Source organism: Lonchura striata, chromosome 4 (genome assembly GCF_050655825.1).
Source record: "Lonchura striata isolate lonStrDom1 chromosome 4, ASM5065582v1, whole genome shotgun sequence".
Lineage (NCBI taxonomy): Eukaryota > Metazoa > Chordata > Aves > Passeriformes > Estrildidae > Lonchura > Lonchura striata.
This window is the reverse complement of record NC_140706.1, coordinates 38,114,486-38,134,089: the sequence shown is the minus strand read 5'-3', so window position 1 is coordinate 38,134,089 and position 19,604 is coordinate 38,114,486. Positions and strand designations below refer to the sequence as shown.

General features: G+C 44.3%; 2 protein-coding genes across 2 annotated transcripts; both read right to left on the bottom strand.

Annotated features, from left to right (window-relative positions):
- Positions 1 to 587: 587 nt before the first annotated feature.
- Positions 588 to 2,405, bottom strand: LOC146767598 (uncharacterized). Its single transcript, XM_085577999.1, has one exon. It carries the CDS (start codon positions 2,403 to 2,405, stop codon positions 1,005 to 1,007), a length of 1,401 nt encoding a protein of 466 aa, XP_085434125.1. The 3' UTR covers positions 588 to 1,004.
- A 3,126-nt stretch (positions 2,406 to 5,531) lies between these two features.
- On the bottom strand, positions 5,532 to 9,324 carry LOC146767597 (uncharacterized). Its single transcript, XM_085577998.1, has 2 exons — positions 6,376 to 9,324; positions 5,532 to 5,892 (listed from the first exon to the last, which is right to left on the bottom strand). The coding sequence occupies exons 1-2, from the start codon at positions 8,242 to 8,244 to the stop codon at positions 5,635 to 5,637; spliced, it is 2,127 nt and encodes a 708-aa protein (XP_085434124.1). The 5' UTR covers positions 8,245 to 9,324; the 3' UTR covers positions 5,532 to 5,634.
- Positions 9,325 to 19,604: the final 10,280 nt, after the last annotated feature.

Genomic DNA, 19,604 nt, shown 5'->3' with positions numbered 1-19,604 from the left:
TACCTGTTATCTCGCTGTGTCCCACTGTTATCTCACCAGCTGTTATCTCAGCTTGCTGGTAGCGTAAGAGACACAGTTGAAATACATGGACCCACTAAGTCAAAGGCTGCAATCTCCACAGTGGATGTAGGTAAATTTCATGTTCCTCACTCAGTGAGTTTTCACTGGGAGTTCTAAAGATAATCCAATCCAGGATGAAAGGTATGTATGCTTGTATACCTGGCACTTATTAATATAAATATCTCCTTTATTTCTTGGTGGCATTCTCAAAAGGTTTCAAGCACTTCTCTCATCCATAACTTTAAGACAGCTTTATAATATTTGCATCAATGCAAAGAAAAGTATTGTCTTGAATATATCAGTGTTTTTATATAAAACTCCAAGATATTTCAGAATCTCATCTTTAAAATGAATATTAAAAAGGCAGGGGGGGCTCAAAACTCATTTACATGTAAAAAAATATTCAGACACTGCCTTCTGATCTCACTTCAGCATAAATGGTATTGACTGAATCACAGAAGAACAGAAAAAAAAGACCAAATATAATGGAAATTAAATAAAACAATTTTGAGGCTTCTGGGTCTCCGACCACTCTGCTTGTCAGAGAGCCGAGTCCTCGAAAGCCGGATAGCGTAATGAAATCTTCCTCTATGAAGGCGGGACGGCTCACAGGCGGCTTTTTTCCAGGAGCGTTTATTGAGGAACAGCAATTCAGGGAGCGAAGGGAAAACAACCTCTCCGGGAGGGAGCTCGCTCTGAGAGCCTCGAACAGGGGGCGGAATCGGGATTATAACGGGGACAAGAGAGGGAGGGTCCAGGCATGAAGCGTTCAGTGAAGGAAGGCTTCGGGGGCAGAGTCAGGGTCGAGTGGCAGGGTTATAACCAATGAGGGTAAGGGGAAAGAGCGGCTTCAGGGAAGGAACCAATGGAGGTATAAAGAACAAAGAATTTTCTAGCACCAAGGGATGACAGACATACTGATTGATAACAGGGGAGGCAGGGAACTACACACCTGTCACCTCCCAGGGTAATTCGGGGGGACAGTTTCCCAAGTCCCCTCCCACATCTCCCCCGTTCTTGTTAATTAAATAAATATTTGCTAAAGTCTTGGTAAGCGTCTTTTTGAAGATGGTTAAGGCAACTGAAATGAGAAGGACAATTATGAAAATCCAAAAGAGTCCTTTTAAAATGGAGGCTGCCCACCCGGGAATGCCCCACTGCATCAATAGTTTGTGGACGGGGTCTACAGCCGAAGTTTCCGTTTTGATGTCCTGTACTTCGGTCCGGATCCGCTGGATGTTGGCTTGGATGGAAGTGCTCCGTGATGTTAAATTGAAGCAACACAATCCTTCGAAGTCCTCGCAGCTGTGGCCATGGGCGAGCAGCAGGAAATCAATAGCCGCTCTGTTTTGTAATGTGGCTTGCCTGGTGGTTTGCTGGTCTGCCAGTAGATCGGAGAGGGCGGCAGACGAGGCGTTGGCATGCTTACTTATCCAACACTCCAGGTGAGAAAGCTCACCGAGGGCCTTAGCTGCTGCATACCATGGTAAAAAGATGGATACAGCGACCCTCTTTGTTTTTCCCCAATCGTAAATTTCGGAGTCACAATTTTCGTCGAATTGAGCATATGATCTTTTGGTGCGTGCCAATTGTCTCTCTTTTTTCCAATCCAGAATTTGAGTTCTGTTTGGAGTGAGGGTAGCAAGCTTGCCAAGGCTGCATGGGCCTCCCTGGAGCCGAGATGGAATTCCCGACCATACTCTGTCCCCACAGATAAGAAACATCCCCCTGGGCAATGTCTTGGGATGAGTGGATGAAACCGAAATCACCTGGCTAGTATAATTGCACCAGGTTTGGCTGTTATATTTTTTACTGATAGGTGCTACATCTTTCCGGTATGTGTTTTTGGCCAAGTCAATTCCGTGCCAATTTTGACTTGGCCTTCTATAATAGAATTTGACACAATATCTAGCTGTGGAGGACCCCAGTAAGTCTAATTCTTGGGGTTCCTCTTTGCTGTTGGGCAAAATTTTGGTCCACTCATCCCAAGTATCGACCGGGTTAGGCCTCTTACCCGTGGTTCGGAGCAGGTCGGAATTGGATACCGGCCAATCATCAGCTACCAAGGGGACCCCCACCAGGCAAGTGGACAGGGGATTGTCCACGTTGCCCATGGCCAGACATAGGTTATCCTGCTGCAAGGACTTTGCCAGCGTGATCCAGACGTTTTCTTTCGGCTGTGGTACCACCCAGCCATCTGCTACATGCAGCCACAGGAGGATGGAAAGCGTGGCTGCAACCAGCTGGGCGCAGTGGGACATCTTCTGTTGTTTCTTTTGGGTGAATGATGTTCTGGCAGCCATCCTAGTACTAAAATTAAACAAAACAATATTACCAACATACATTTGGTTCCCTCCCCTCCCCCAGCTCCCCCTTTTGGGTTAAAATAAAAATAAATTTCAGGACGGAGGGGTAAAGGGATGACGGGTTAGGTATGAGGGTAGAGGGAACGGCACAGGAGGGGATGGGGTGGCGGAAGTTGTTAAGTCTTGCAGAGGTAGGTATGTCCTTGTGATGAGGACCCGGGAGACGATGTTGGGTGGTCTTCCGGTCCTCTTCTTTTTTCTCCGTCGCCACGCCACTGCATTATCTGGTGGTGATTGTGATGGGGTCGCTGGGTTGCTCCTCGCTGGGGGGTCCGTGGTAGTGCTCTCCAGGTACGGTTTGACGTATTTTCCAGGAATCCATTTGGGACCCTGGGCTGTGGAAACACAAGCGTACCCTCTCCCCCACGTTATCAGAGGGTACGGCCCTGAGATGATTTTTGATTCTGGGTCTCTGATGAGGACTGGCGGACGCTCTTTCAAAACTGCCCTGGTGTTATTGCAAAAGTGTCTGAGTGCAGGGGGATTCGGCTCCCGGTCAGAACAATTTAAGAAATTAAGAACATAAAGTGCCTTGCATAATCTTTCAACTGGTGTCATGGCCAGAGCCGAATCGTGTTGTTGTTCTAGCAGCCTTTTTAACTCTTTGTGGGAGCGTTCCACTATTGCCTGTCCTGTGGGGTTATGGGGAATGCCGGTGGAATGGGCAATTCCCCATTGTTGTAGAAATTGTGCAAATCTTGTCGAGGTGAATCCAGGCCCATTGTCCGTTTTGATGGCTTTTGGGACTCCTAATGTGGCAAATGCCATGAATAGATGTTTGATGATATCTTTTGTTTTCTCACCAGTGTGGAGTGACGCGAACACGGCCCCAGAAAATGTGTCTATGGACACATGCAGGTATTTCAGGCGGCCAAAAGGATTATAGTGAGTGATGTCTGTTTGCCACAGCTTCAATGCTGCCAACCCTCGGGGGTTTATCCCCGTTGGCAGCGGTGGAAGGGCGAAGGACTGACAGTTTGGGCATGTGGCTAGTATGGCTTTGGCTTGTTCTTTTGATATTTTAAATTGTCGGGCAAGGGCAGGTGCATTTTGATGGAAAAACGCATGGCTGAGCCTTGCCTGTGCAAAGATGTCTGGTAAGGTTAATGAAAGTGCAGGTGCAGAGTAATGAGATGTCATTGCAAGGAGGTCGGCCATCCGGTTCCCCTCTGCAATAGCTCCTGGCAGGTCTGTGTGAGCCCGGACGTGCATAATATAATAGAGTTGCTCTCGGTGGGAGATCAGCCAGATTAATTCCGTGAGCAAATCGAATAACTGTTTGTTTTGAACTTCTTTGAGCAGGGCGTGTTCTGCCCGTTCTGCTACTCCGGCAACATAAGCCGAATCTGTTACCAGATTGAAAGGTTGCTGAAATTTTTTGAATGCTCTCACGACCGCAGCAAGTTCTGCGATCTGGGGGGAACCCTCAACCAGTTGGATGTCAGACTCCCACTTCTGACTCTCCGGGTCCTTCCAAGTGATCACCGATTTGTGGGATTTTCCCGACCCATCGGTGAACACCGTGAGAGCACCTTTAATAGGTGTTTTATTTTTGAATGACTTTGGGGCCAAATATAACGTGTCTTTGAATATTTTATGTTTAGGGTAATGAATGGAAATCTGTCCAGGGTAACTGTCTAAAGCAATTTGCAAACTTTCGTTTGTCTGAAGCAGGGATTCCAATTGTTCTAAATTAAGAGGTAGGTAAATGCACGCCGGGTCACACCCTGCGAGGGTCCGGAGGCGTTGTCTGGCCTTTATTATTATCCTAGCCATCAACTCTGCAGGAGTTGAAATAGTTTTCGCTGGCTGGTGCGGGAGAAACAGCCACTCAATGATAAGGAGTGGGTCCTTCCGCCCAGCGTCCCATTGAAAAAGCAGACCATGGAAGTTTGGGCACTTACCCAGTATGGCAAGGGTGATGGGAAGGAGCCGATCCACACGGTGGGCCTGACGGGATCGTATGGCCTCAGCGACTCTCTCCAGGGCTCCTTTGGCGGCAGGTGTTAGCTCGCGAGGGGAAGCCAGGTCGCCATCTCCTCGTAGCAGGTTGAAGAGCGGCGCCAGCTCCTCCGTGGTGAGTCCCAGGAGAGGTCGGATCCACGTGATGGTACCGCAGATCTGCTGGAGATCCCGCAGGGTCCGTGGGTCGTCTTTGACGGTGACAGATTGGGGCGCGACAGTCCTTCCCGTAATGTGAAAGCCCAAATACTTCCATGGCGCTGACAGCTGGATCTTTTCTTCGGCAATTTCAAACCCTGCAGCTTTAATGGCCTTAACAGTCTTGGAAAGTGTGATCTGCAGATAAGCTTGTGTTTCAGCGCAGATCAAGACATCATCCATATAATGCAGGATGATCGCTTCAGGGAACAGCTTTCTGATCGGCGAAAGCACCTGGGACACAAAAGTTTGGCAGAGCACTGGAGAATTTTTTATTCCCTGGGGCAAAGTGGCCCATTGGTACCTCTTATAAGGCTCCGCCCTATTGATGGAAGGGACGGAGAACGCGAATCTGGGGGCATCTCCGGGATACAATGGGATGTTGAAAAAGCAGTCCTTGATGTCAATGACTGCGAGCTGCCAATCCCGGGGAAGCATGGAGGGTGAGGGAAGGCCAGGCTGCAGGGGGCCCATGTCCTCGATTACCTCATTGACCCTGCGCAGGTCTTGGAGCAGGCGCCATTTGTCTTTGCCAGGTTTTTTAATAACAAAGACAGGAGTGTTCCAGGGGCTGGTGGAGGGTATTAAATGCCCCAGGCGGACCTGCTCCTCTACTAATTCATGGAGCGCTTTTAATTTCTCCTCCACAAGGGGCCACTGGTCCACCCACACTGGAACATCGGTCTTCCAATTCAGCGGTGGGGAGGTGCGCTCCGCAGTGGCCCATACTAAAAATCCCATGCAGGGCTAGGGATATCGAGGCGGGCACCCCATTGGGACAAAACGTCCCTGCCTAATAACATGATGTTAGATGAAACAACAAAAGGCCGAATGGTGGCAATCTGTCCCTCAGGGCCCTCCACACTTACCAGGTGTTTGCTGCGCATGGAGTTGACAGCTCCTCCCACTCTGGAGATTGTGCCACAAGGGGGCACCAACTCCCAGTCGCGGGGCCACTTTGACCGGGGAATGATGGTGACGTCTGCCCCGGTGTCTGCCATCAGGTCCAGTTTGATGGACTTTCCCTGAAGCGATAAAACAGTCTCAATCATTGGTCTGGATTTGCAAACATTTTGTGTGAGGAAGACAAAATTGTCTTCCCCGGAGTCATGTCCAGCGAAATAGTCCTGTGCTGGTGGATCGGTGAGGTCGGCCACATCGAGGAGGTACATGGCAGCGAAGGGGAGCCCCTTGGTGATGGTGCAAGGTGGTTGATGGCAGACGACTGAGACGGTGACCTCGGACCCCGGCTGAAAACACACCACTTCAGGAACGACGGTAACACGGTCTGGTGTGAGCCTGCAATCTCCAAGTATTAACACTGTTACCTCACAATTACGGTAAGGGGGTTCCAGGAACCCAGCGGGAACTCTCACCAGGTCCTCATCCTGGAGAGTCACAGTGATGGAGCTTTTGAGGACCCGGTGAGTGTCTGAATTTAAGTTGCGGGTTCTACGGAAGAGGCGGAGCCCGTCGTCGTGGCTCCGCCAACCCTCCGGAACTGTCCGCTGGGCCACCGGTCCTCCCGGATGGTGGGGAGGCCTGGGCGCTGTGAGGGGCCACTTGTTGTCCTTGCGCGGCCCCTCCCCGCGCTCCGCGACCCGTTTCCCGCCTGCTGATGGTAGGGCATCGGGTTCCTGGGTATTGGTCTTGGGGAGGGTGTGTACGAGTAGTGTGGTTGCTCCGGGGGCCAGTATGGGCAGTTGGCTTGTATGTGGCCCATCTGGCCACACCCGAAGCACCGGATGGTGTTCATCGTCAACATCGCCTCCCCAATCCCCTTACTTACTGCAAGGGCGACAGTGGTCTCGGTGGAGGCGGCTTTCGTGCAGGCCTCCACCATCTGTGCGATGGTGGGTTCGGGGTCCTGAGGTAAAGTCCTTAATATCTTCTTTGTCTCGGCTGTCGCGTTGGTCATGGCCATCTTTCTCAGGAGCTCTTCCCTCGCTGCAGGATGGTCTATCTGCCGGTCGATGGCCTCCCTCAGCCGGTCCACGAATTTTATGAAAGATTCCTCTGGGCCCTGGGTAATAGCTGAAAAGTTCTGGAGCGGGGTTTTCCCATCGGGGATTTTTAACAGTGCCGCTCGGCCGGCCTCCTTGATGTCATCTAGGACCTCCGTGGGTAACAGTATTTGGTCCTCTGGCTGGCTGAACTCCCCCTCCCCTGCCAGGGCTTCTATGGCTTCCTCTCCCTCTCCAATTGCCTCTGCTAAATTGTGTTTTTTCAGAAGAGGCTTGAGGAGCTTTCTCCATTGAATGTCCCACAATAAAAGCTCGGTGGGAGTGAGCAGGGACTTGGCAATATATTTAACGTCATGCTGGACCAATGTATGGCCCGAGAAAGTGAGGTCCAATACATTCTTAAAGAAAGGAGAGTCTCGACCATAGTCTTTGGCAGCCTTCCTCAGTTCTTTAATCTCCACATATGGGAGTTGCTCCCAGTGTGGCCGCTGCCCCCTGGTCCTCACCACAGGTGCTGCGAACGGCCCCAGATCTCTTGCGAATTCCAAATCCCCATCCTTAATTGCCTCTGCCCTGATCCGGGCCCACCCACCTCCCGGCCTAGGTGTGGGCCGGGGGCTGTCGCTGTCCTCATCCTCATCGGAGGATGAGGCAGGACGAGCAAGGGCTCGGACCTTCCCCTTGGCCGGTGGGCTTCGGTGGCATGAAGCCCGGCAGGCCAAGATGGCCTGCTTCCGGCCAGGCCGACTTCCGGTTCCGGTGGCGTGGGAACCAGAAGAGGCCTGAGGGGAGGCGTGGCCAGGCTCACCCACCGGGGCGTGGCCTTCCGGCAGGGGGTTCCCTCCCACCGGGGCGTGGCCTTCCTGCAGGCCGGTCCCTCCCACCGGGGCGTGGCCTTCCTGCAGGCCGGTCCCTCCCACCGGGGGCCCACCCAGGGGTGTGGCCATGGGGGCTGGAGGGGCGGGTCCCGACGACGTAACAATCGACGCGGTGGTAGGGGCGGGACCCGACGCAGGGGCGGCACTCGACGGAGGTGGAGCCTGAGGGGGACTGGCAGGGGCCCGAAGGGAGTGAGGAGGTGGAGAGGAGGCGCCATTTTGTCCCTCGGTGGCGGGCTGCTCGGCCATGTGGCCGGCGCCATTTTGTGAGGTGTGGTGACAGAGATCAGGAATCGAATAACATGGTTTTAAACTGGGTACAGGGGTTTGAGGGCTTTGGGGAGAGGAAAGAGTCGCACTGGGATGGCCAGTCCCAGGACGAGGAGAGGACAGAGTGGGGCGGGGAGCAGCAGGGAGACGGTAGCAGCCCTGTGCCTGGTTATGGCAGGATCTGCTGCCCGACCCACCCTTAGGGGAAACCGGGTTAGGAGTGGGGGGGGCGGAATGAGGGTTAGGAGAACCGGGAACCCAACTCTCACCCTTTTGTTTAAATAAAGTGTAAATAGAATGAAAAAGTGGAAAAAAATGCCCCACAGAAAAATTCCCCTTTACTTGTAATGCGTATAACAGTTTTCCAATATTTCCCCAGAAAATAAGAGAAGAAAAATCATCCCTGGAGGTGTCAGGGAAGTTATCGAAAATAAGATTAACAAAAGCCTTAAGGTCCCTCTTTTTAAAAGAAATGTTCCCCAAAACAAGGGAGGATTTAACGTGGAGGTAAAAATCCCGCCGGGCAGGAGACAGGCGGTTGCCCATTCTCACTGCAGAAAAAAGGAAATCCCCAAAGAGACAAAGAGAGAAACGAAAAGGAAAAGAGACAGGGTCGGGTGCCAGACAGGGCACCAGGAACTCACGACAAAGAAGACCGCTGTCAAAACGAAAAAGCCTCTGAGGGGGAGAGGAAGCGCTGCAGGTCTCGTCCCGTTCGGAGTCTGCTCCCAAACTCGAAGTCGAACCAGGACGAGGTGTCTGCAGCCCGCGAGGTAGGCGATCTTCTTCAACGAAGAGCAGCCGCTCGTGGAACTGGCGGCGAACGGCGCTTTTCGTCCTCGGGCAGCCGGATCACAGAGCCGAGGCAGCCGAGGAGACGCTCTGCGGCTGACTCCTGAGAGGGGCCAGTCTGTTCGGGCGCCAGTTGCGGCTTCTGGGTCTCCGACCACTCTGCTTGTCAGAGAGCCGAGTCCTCGAAAGCCGGATAGCGTAATGAAATCTTCCTCTATGAAGGCGGGACGGCTCACAGGCGGCTTTTTTCCAGGAGCGTTTATTGAGGAACAGCAATTCAGGGAGCGAAGGGAAAACAACCACTCCGGGAGGGAGCTCGCTCTGAGAGCCTCGAACAGGGGGCGGAATCGGGATTATAACGGGGACAAGAGAGGGAGGGTCCAGGCATGAAGCGTTCAGTGAAGGAAGGCTTCGGGGGCAGAGTCAGGGTCGAGTGGCAGGGTTATAACCAATGAGGGTAAGGGGAAAGAGCGGCTTCAGGGAAGGAACCAATGGAGGTATAAAGAACAAAGAATTTTCTAGCACCAAGGGATGACAGACATACTGATTGATAACAGGGGAGGCAGGGAACTACACACCTGTCACCTCCCAGGGTAATTCGGGGGGACAGTTTCCCAAGTCCCCTCCCACACAATTTATATGAGAGAATGACAGAAAAATATTGGACTTTGGCTGGTTTTATGTTGACCTCAGAGAAGAGCCTACATATGCTTTAACCAAAAATAGAGACGCAAAGTAACAAAGAAGTAAGTTCTGTTCTTCCTAGTGATTCCAACAAAAGTAGTTCTTAGCCATTAAGAATAGAGAATATGCACTAGGTCATGTATTCCATTTCCTTACTGGGCCAAGACATTTTGGCTAATGTACAAGTCATTTAGAAAAAAATCACATTTTTTGTGCATAAGAGTATAGCTTAGTTCATTCTCAGTATGAACTAAGAGCAATATTGGAACCTATGGTAATTAAATTCATTATTTGATTATTCTACTGTTTGGCTCACAAAGATTTTGCACAGAGGCAGTTTATCAAGAAAGTGGTGCATCAGCTCACATTATGAATGCTGGTTTTGTAATGCAGGAAGCCTGTTTATTTATTTATAAGTGACAGCTTAGATTCTATCAGCTGCAGTATTGTCAGGCAGCAGCAACCCACTGACTCACAGATGCTGGGGCCAGAGTGTGTCCCAGCAGAAAGTCCTGCCCACACAATGGCCAGGAGAGAAATGAGGTTAAATCCAACACCTATGGTGTCAGATGGGGCTGTAAAATGCACCTTTTTGGAAAAGACTTCTCCCAGAATCACCAGACAAAACACTTCTGTAGACAGTCACAGTTTTCTTCCTTTCAGCATTTTGTTCCGTATTTTTCTCATCTCAGATGCTTTTACTGGAGATTTTACCCTCAGGCAATGGTCACCAATGTTTAAGGCAAGCAGCCAGCCCAATAATAGCACTTATTTTAGTGTACAGTGAGATAATAAGGTGCCAGTTCACAGTGCATTACACAGGAAAAGAGCATGTCTCCATTTTGCTCCCTGTTCACTGTTGGCTGTTAAAGGAGGTAAAATCCCAACATCACAAACAAGTGATAGAGGAAACTGCAGTCATTAGATAAAGTGTTCTGTGTACTTTCAGGCTGCAGACACAACCAGTATGGCAGACAGCATATTTTCATACTCGTAGATATTGGGCAGATATTTAAATGCACAAGAAATAGGACTAATAAGCAGGAATTTCAGGAAGTAAACAAGTAGGTTATTAAATCTGCTTATGACAGTAACTAATAATCCTCATATAGGTAAGGCATACAAATATCGTCACTGCAACTGATTATCATTTGCTCTCCCATCTTTTTTGTGTGCACTTAATAACATTTACTAGGCAAATAAAAGATGCATGAAGCCCTAAAATCACAGAATGAATTCTAATATGTCAGATTTTTTGTAGGATTATAGGATACATGAAAAATATTAATAATCCTTCATATATAACGTTCAAAAGGGGTAATCTGTATAGATTCAGAATGTGGAATTGTACAGAACATGCCTCCTCTAACTATTCTATTCACAGAACAGGGTAATTTTTCCACAGATTGTTTATACAGTACACAGAGAAGAATTTGAAGTGATTGAAGAGGCTGTCAAACACCATACTCTGCCTTCAGGATATAGATGATACCTTTAAAATGGGTGAAAGGCTAATTAATCTTGAACTCTTCATGGATGATATATAAGATAATATGCCTTAAGCCTGACAGCATTTTGGGAAGGCAGACAATTAAAAATGGAGCCATGGTTTTCTTCGCATGACAGCACACATACAAAAATTAGACAAGAGAGTTTAATATAGAGATTCATGAGAATTTGAATGCCACTTGAAATACAACTTGAAACTCAGTCTTCCCTGGGAATGTTATAGATAGCTACAGGGCAGACTGGTTGAGCTTGACAGAATCCACATCTTCAGGCCTTGAGCAGGTATTTTCATGGGGGAAAAAGCTCTTGTATGCATTTTACTGTACTATCACTTTCTAGTAATAAATTTTCTACTTTCTAACAGATGCAGCTTTCATGGCAAATTACAACTGTGTTCTTCAATTTTCTCAAAGATAGCCATCAAGATATATTCATCCCATTACGAGGCAATAGTCTTTACTGTTTCATTTATATTTGTTCAATACATGTAAACACCTATCATTATTGTTCTTATTCCTTATCATACCTAAAATGATGTGAAAGCTTCCTAAACAATTACTATATCAACACAGAAGTCCTGATTTTATCCTGAGTGAAAAAGAATTTAAAGATTTCACATCAAATAAGCCCAAACTTAGAAAAAAATACATCAGTAAAAAATAAATTGCCTTGCTTCCTAGATGAATTTTGCAGCTTGCACTGTACTAAATGACTAGATTTCTTCCTGTACCTGACCTGAGAGGTTTGATTGACAATAATCAAGTTCTTTTGTTCTACAGAAATACCTGGCAACTTTTGGAATTAGATGAGTAATAAATATAAAATGGATGAAATCTTTCGCTTTTTGTGCTTAGTGCTAGGCTATCCTCTTTAGGTACTGAACTGTAAGAAATATATGGGACATAACAAATTAGTGATATAGGCATCTTTTTCCAATTGCCTTGATGGATAGACATAATATCTGAGTGTATCAAAGCTAATCTGCATGAAATTTTACTATAACATCCTTCCTGGATGGTGGGAGAGGGCAAGGCAGAGATGACATGATTTTATCACCCAAGAGAATGAGTATTTCACATATTTTTTTTATCACATTCCCCTGGCTTGCACTATTTCATGCTGTACATAACACAACTTTAAGTGCAATCAAAAGCAACATTTTATTTGCATTGACATTTGAAAGAAACGTTTGCACTTTTTCAAATGGTATCAAGAATGATGTCTACTTCTTATTTAACCCACTGGAAGTTTGATTACTTGCACCTATCCAGATGGGTCATTGCAGGTAGCAGATGCCCTCTGTGGCTCATGCATTTTAGCATAAGTCTGTAATGTAAGTCTTCACCCTTGCTTATGTTTTCCAAAGCACCTTTTTCAATGGTTTGTTTAATTATGGCTTCATGTGAAATGGCCTGGAACAACACTTGCACACTAGAAAAAGACCTACTTTCACAAGTAATGTTTTTGATCTCAAATTTCTGTGTTTTCTTTGGGCTTGGTGTTTTTTGCAATCCAAACTTATATCACTATGACATCGTGTCCCCACTACCTCACTTTCAGCGACTCAGCATGATGCCACAGAGTAAAGGCACATGCCTCTACCAGACAAAAATAATTTATTCATCATTCACAACTCTCCAGAGTTTCAGTACAACTCAGGTGAACATAATTTTCATACAATTTCTTTAACATTTCACTGTTTGAAGGATTGACAAAGAAAGCAGACACCACATACTTCTTGAGGCAATCCATCAGATTGGCACTTGTACTATTTTTTGTACTTATCTAGATATTGGGATGTATGAGAGATGCTTGTACCACCAATATTTCTGGCACATGAACCATAATTAAACGTTTAGTTCTGGAAATGTCAGCTTAGGAAAAATAAACAAGGCTGTGTCAACACTCAATGATGCAAAGAGAAGAATGATTCAACATTGTTCTTTCATTACTGCCAGGATTTAGAAAGTGTCTATTATTATTTTATAACTTTTTTTCCAGACAAGTAGTATATTCTTGGGATAATCAATAACTCTAAAACTGAGATATAGATACTAGGAACAAACTTTTTTACAAATTAAGCCTGTGTAAACCTCTCATTCTTGCATCATGAGATAGCATTTCTCCATTATAAAGTAAAGCTGTATTTGTATTTTTCTTCACAGAACCTTACTATATACAATAGTATAACATATACCGTACAACACAGTAAAAATAGGCCTATGTTGTTATCTTCTAGTGAGTGGAAACCAATTTACTAACTTGTAGAAGAATTAGAGAAATACTCTTTTCGGAGCTCTGCCTTTGACTCGATAGCTATCATTGCATGAGGTCAATAGGTCACTGAGCTGTTGTGAGTTTAATTACTCATGGTAAAATACTTAGCAGTTTCTGAGCAGAAAAAGTCTATATAACATTCTAAGTGTTCGGGTTAACTCACCCGGGGACTGACATACAAATAGCACATAGTCCCAATTTAATCAAGTAGTTTTTGCTGTAATATAAATAACCATTAACTCAGAAGAAAGTCTGTGTCAGTGTTAAGAGAACTGAATGTTGCTTTCCAAACTGAAACTGGGGAAAGAGAAGTAAAAATTTAAAAGTTGGTGCCTGACAAAAAAAAAAAGGATTTTATAATCAGAAAAAAACTAAAAGGCTAAAAACTGGATACTCCCTCAAGGGCCATCAAGCCTAGTCTCCTGCTATGACAAAAAAATGTACATAATTAATCCCATTTTAAACTAATCAAGAAGGCCAATTAGTTTTGAGGGCTTCCTTCTCCACTGCTCCTGTTTCAAGGCTGTCCCAGAATATAACTCCTATAGTATTTGTACTTCTTTTTTCTTAGAATAAAAATATGTTTACTCAGCCCATTACTGTTATTGTCAAAGTTTTCTGTACCTTTTATCTTAAGTAGTAGCTTTCTGTGTCAATCTACTTACCCAACTGAAGGCATAAACAGGACTTTGAGGGAAAGGAATCCTACTGTCCTGTGTGACTGCCAGAGGGTCTCATGAATGGTCAGACTGGAAAATTTCCTTAACATAAGCTAAGCAGGGATTTTAAGTCTTGCTCCAAAGGTATGTCCTTTGTTGTCCCAATCATCCCACATGCTCTTTTGTGAAGTTCACTATTTTAAAACCCATAACCTGTAACTATTTTCAAGTGCACATTTAAAATAACCAATTACTTAAATCAGCTGTGACTGGATCAGGAGTAGTAGTCTGTAGCTGTAAAGGGCTGTGGCTATAAAATGTTAGGAGAGGCACCTGCCATAAAGAAAGAAGACTCTGAAGTCATCAGGCTGTCATTTAATTTTCCCTTGTAAGAGCAAACATATAATATGACATGCTTATGAATTAGAAGGCAGGGATTTATTTTTGCTGGGTTTTTTGTTTTTCTTTACCTAGAAAATTCTTGAATTATATGCATGAAAGTACGCTAGTAGTTTTGGAATATGACCATGATTTCACCAAAACCTTTTACAAAAGAACAAATACTTTCTCTGTCTCTGAACTTACACATTCTAGGAAGGCCCTTGTCTTTTTCAAAGCTCTATTACACAGAGATTCTATTATTAACTGCATCTCTCTCTCTATCACTCATTTTTAATTTACAGTAGACTTTTTATTAGCAGTTCTTAAGCACCTGACCTTGTACTAGAACATTTCATTCCATTTCTATTAATGCTGTTTTAAGGTCACCCTGATCTTCCTATGTATTATTCTCATCTTCCTGAGAATTTTGGTGTGTCTCAACTTTGACTGATTACCCGATTTTTCTATCTGGCCCCTGACATTTCAGTAGTACTTTATTGTTTCACATCATTTAGGATGATTTGGATGACTGAAAGAGTGGCAAAGAAGAGGTGGATGCATTATAGGAGCTGGTGAGAAACACTGACTTCACTGACCACCACAAAATAAGGCACAAAGGAAAACAGCTGGAATGTCACTGCTCCATATGGGCTCCAGATTCACATCAATACATTTTCAGAATTTAAATGAATTCTATTATTATTTCTTATACTATCAATGATTTTTGAGTAAAATCACTTTCAAACATTATTCAGTCCACTGAATATCTAATTTACCATTAGAACTGAACTTTCTACTTCAGAATCCTAATTTAGGTATGACAGCCAGGTGCCCACATCGTCATGGAATTATCCTGGATTCTGTGACTAGTTTCTAAGAGATAGAAATCAACCTAATCCAAACTTTTCTCCACAATGTGGCACTTTAAAAGATGAAAATGAAAAAATAATGTAAATGTATTCATCAACACTTTGGAATTTTTCTTGTGGATTATTCTATGGACTTCTTTCTAGCATATTTGAGACAGACCATCAGGATGAGAAATATAGCTTTTATGTGCAATCACAGAAAGGAGAGATTTGCCTTTCTGGAAACCATTCTCCTCCTCCTTCAAACAGATATGCAGCCTGGAAGGCTGTGGGCACTTCCTGTCGTACCAGGCACTCTGTTCCTCCATCTGCATTTGTCATACACTGTTTCTGCAGTGCATCTGTTTTTTCAAGGCCAATCCAGCATTGTTCAATACACATATATTTCTGTGTTTTGCGTCTCTCTGTGTAAAGGAGATGAACAACATCCTTCAAGAAAAATCTTAAAGAAGAATCTTAAAGGCAGTAGACTTGAATAAGAAATACAGCATTTTCTTTTCATGAGAAAATGAAAGCAACCACTCTTCCACAGAACACCCACAGAATCAGCTGAAACATTAATGAGCAAAAGGGAACACATACCAGTTCCTTTGCCTGCTTTATTGGCTCTGTTTTTCCATGAATGGCAGAAGATATAAATATTATTGTTAGCCTTGGGGCTTTCTTCAAAAATGCTTGTCTGTATCAACTCATATTGTGAAAAAGTGTCAGTAGCTGTGTTAAACCACTGCAGGCTGAAACGGAAAAATGGCACAATATTTTTTTCAACCAGTGCATGCAAGATCAAAGCTGTTACAAGGGGATGACAGGTGGCATAAATGTCCCAAGGCCCTGACTCACTAGACACATAACAGCATCCACTATAACTCTAATAAAAACAGTTCCAGTAAAAACATCATAAAGAGCAGCAAGTAGCCTGTTATATCTTTGACCTTGGGGTCATTCCACCAAGAGATCATCTGGTAGCCCAGTGAGAAATGTGTAATTGTATTTTATTCTCACACACTAGGCTAAAAGTGTCAGATATTAAAATATCAGAAAGAGATTTAAAAAGACATAATTTTATTGATTACAACAATTAAATCAATACCAAAGTATGATCTCCTTATGGAAACCCATTTTCAAAGAAATAGTATCATTTTACTCTGCTTTTGTTCTGCAATTTTTTTAATGTTCTGGTTTTAGACCTGTAGCTCTTACCTCAGTTAAAATAATTATTTAGTTACAGTTAGTAGTTAATCAAGATTAATGCATAATCTATGTGACAATTAATAATATTTTGTAGCAGGTAGTACAATGTGTCAAAGCTAGATTTCTAATAAACCACATTAATACTTGTAATTTAAAAATTAAAAAGACTATACCTCATCATTGAAGAAAGTTATGAAAATAAAATACTTTTTCCCCTCTATATTCTGTATTGTGTTTTATACAATTTATATTTGTTTTTATATGACCATAAACATATTTGAAACAAACCTGTCTAACCTAACAGTTTTTATTTGGACTACTTGCAGCATCTTGAAATATATATCAAAGCAGATGGATAAGTGGTAGTTAGGTATCTACTTTGGAAAGAAATAGAATCATGATAGGAATTAATAGAAAAAAGGATTTCAAGTATCATTACTACACAGACTAGACTTAGGTGTTAGTTCTTTAGGTTGAAGGAAAACAACTTGTCATTTCCTACATGGTACATAAAATGTAGTGATATTCACTGTGATAATGACCCAAAGGCCTTAGGAGACACACAAAAATGCAAAGTTCACACAGGAAAAAATAAGGCTAAAGCATTATTTATAGGGATGTGCTTAGGCCCTTAACCTGTAAATAAATCATACTGAGATTTTTTCATGTGAATGAAGCCTCAGATTTATTCCCTCAGAGAAAGACATGAAAGCCTGCACTGCTTTGTGAAGCAGACCTGGTACAAGAGTAGAATGGAGGCAGAATGGGGTTCATTTGAATGTTATTTAAGCACCAGCTCTGCAGTGTTTAAAGTGGTCTTTCATCAGCCCAGCTGACCTTTGAGGAACAGATACAAGCAGAGCTGCAGGGGAAGGGACTTTGCTCTGCAGGGAATAAGGGCACATGCTCCCAAACCAGGCTGTGAATTCCGACTTCATAAGAGGAAGGTAAACTGGCCACTGATTAATGGTCATTTTCAGACATACACAGTGCATAGTAAATGTTTACCTGTTGTTTTTAGAAGTAGCATAGGCATTAATTAAGCATCCCACTAAAACTTCACAACTTCAGGTACTACTTATTGAGCATGACCAGCTGGGCACTCTGATTTTGATGAAGTTATTTTGCACTACACTACAGCACAGGTTTATCACCATTCTTTGCAAGGACACTCTGCCAAGTGCCAGCAGAGTTCATGCTGGGCTGCTGTGCCATATGCACAGCTCTGTGCAGGCAGAGGCACATCCAGAGCCCCTTGCTGGGCCCACCCAGCTTGCAAACAGCGCCCTGCTCCACCTGTGCTCCCAGCCAAAAAGGTGAGTCTGGCCCAGAGCTGCCAGGAGACAGGCACCTCACTGCTCTGCAGGCAACCCAGTGACTCCCAGTCTGCAGCTGCTCTCTGGGCATGGAGATTACCCAGGCACCTTTCTTGCATAAATTTCAATGTCAGTGTGCTCAGTGTAATTTTTTTTTTTTTTCACGTGCTCTTTACACCATGGTTAAATAGGAAAATTGGTTCTATCTCTTAAAAATACAAGTGTTTCATGAACTCAAACACTCCAACTCACCCACATGATAATTTCGGACGGACACATGTTATTCTGACACCTAAGTGAGAAAGGTAAAGGTAATATTTTTCAGAGAGAGGAAAAAAAAAACCCAAAAAAACCCCCCAAACTCCTACCAAACCAGTTCCTAGACATTTCACAACTCAGTCATGTTTTGAGAATCCTAATGTTGACTGATTAAAGTGTGAGCCTCAGATTCTGCACATACATTAAGCCATCCCTAAGCCTCAGAATCAGACATCTACCATACTCAAGCTGAATTGAGAAATGCTTCCAGTGCTTTAAAATGGATGTGTATGTCTTCAGTTAGTGACTGCTTCATAATCCCAAATGGTAAATAGACTGAAAATCAAAGTCCAAAAGGGAGATATTTACTTTGTCAATTTTCATTTACAATATTTTTTTAATTCAGTTTAATCTTTTTTTTTGCCTGTTATACACACTGGTTTTCCATCAAACAAGCAAACAAATGTGAGTGCTTCTATGGAAGAGACATTGCTCTTCTTTCTCCTTTCCTCTTACAGTTAAGCAATTATCAAGTTAAAAGAACAGACAAGGAGAGGCAGCAAATCTTCTTTTCTTAAGTGAACAATTGTTCAGGACTGTCAATGTTATAGTTTATGTAAGGCAAGTAGTACTTGCCCCTAAAATAGTTTGCTGGTAGAGACTGTGTGTTACCACAGAAGCACACAGTGCCTAACATTTAAAGAAAAGCAAATCATAAGTTTAAAAATAAATCAGGCATACCATGTGTTTTACAGGTGTAAGGATTGCTGTTATAATTTCACTCAGTGCTGTGAGAACATGCCCTACCTGCTGTGTACGATATCTGCTGATCACGTTTCCCAAGAGTGGTTGTAACTTCAGTAGCTGAATTCTAAGAATTACCTGTTTATCACAGACACTACTATAATTTTATCTCTCTTGAGAGATATGATTATTTTTTTGCTTTCTACCCTTTTCTGTAATACAGCTACTTGTCCTGTATCAAATGCCTACTCGAAAAGGTAAATGCTAATGCCAAAAAATTTACATAAAGGAAAAACAAAACAATTTTTTCCTAATTGCTGGCATAAAGCAATTTGCCTTTTGAAGCAGTAAAGATAATTGGTAACAATATTGTTACAACATATTTGAATGAGTAAAGCATTGATCCTACAGGGGAGAATAATTAGCACAGCAGAAGTCATGTAGGGAATGACTTAAAAAAATTATCAGAAAGTGACTTGAATTTTAAGTAAATTATATTGTTATTTTTACTACACATATGCATAGTGTTGCCCAGATACCAAGACACTAAGTCTTGATGGCATAAGGAAGAGCACGAGCTTCAATGATTTCCTTCCTTAACAAATACTCTAATAGGTATTTTCACTGTTATCTTTCCTGAAGAGACTTTAAAGGCAATACTGAGAGGTGCAGCCTTGCATGTTGGTTTCAGCAGCGTGGCTCAGGAATCCCCCCTGCTCTGTGGCACTGAGTCTCTGGTGGCCTAAGCCAAAGGTGGAGAAAGAGGGGCAAGGACAGCGCAGGAGCTGCAGCCCCAGGGGTGGAAGCGCAGGGAAGCGGGAGCGGGTGGATGCAGGAGGAGCAGCAGGCTCATGACTGAGAGAGGAGCTGCACTATCCTGAGCTGCTGCCTGGGCTCCCAGCACGCCAGGGTGAGGAAGGGAGGCTAACACCCTCTGCCCATGTGGAGCATGCTCAAGAAGATGGAAGAAAAGAGGAAGGCAAGATCTAATTCTTCATTTAAAAACCTAGACTTAAGCCAGATGATGCGATGCTTCTGTTATACTAATTACAGCTTAAATCAAAGAAGCCAAAAGGCAGATGGGCTATTGCTATGACACAATGTAAATTTGGAGGCCCTGAAGAGCAGCCTCTGTGGGTTTGGAAAAGGCAGCAGGAAGAGGCTCCCAAAGCCCCTGCACAGCCGTGTGCCAATGGAGCGCAGCTGCTGTGGGCACACAGAGGGGC

Coding starts and splice junctions, on each gene's coding strand:
- LOC146767598 (XM_085577999.1), bottom strand. CDS start 2,405: ATGTATGTTGGTAATATTGTTTTGTTTAATTTTAGTACTAGGATGGCT.
- LOC146767597 (XM_085577998.1), bottom strand. CDS start 8,244: ATGGGCAACCGCCTGTCTCCTGCCCGGCGGGATTTTTACCTCCACGTT. Junction 5,893..6,375: donor AGACCACTGTCGCCCTTGCA/GTAAGTAAGGGG, acceptor TAATACTTGGAG/ATTGCAGGCTCACACCAGAC.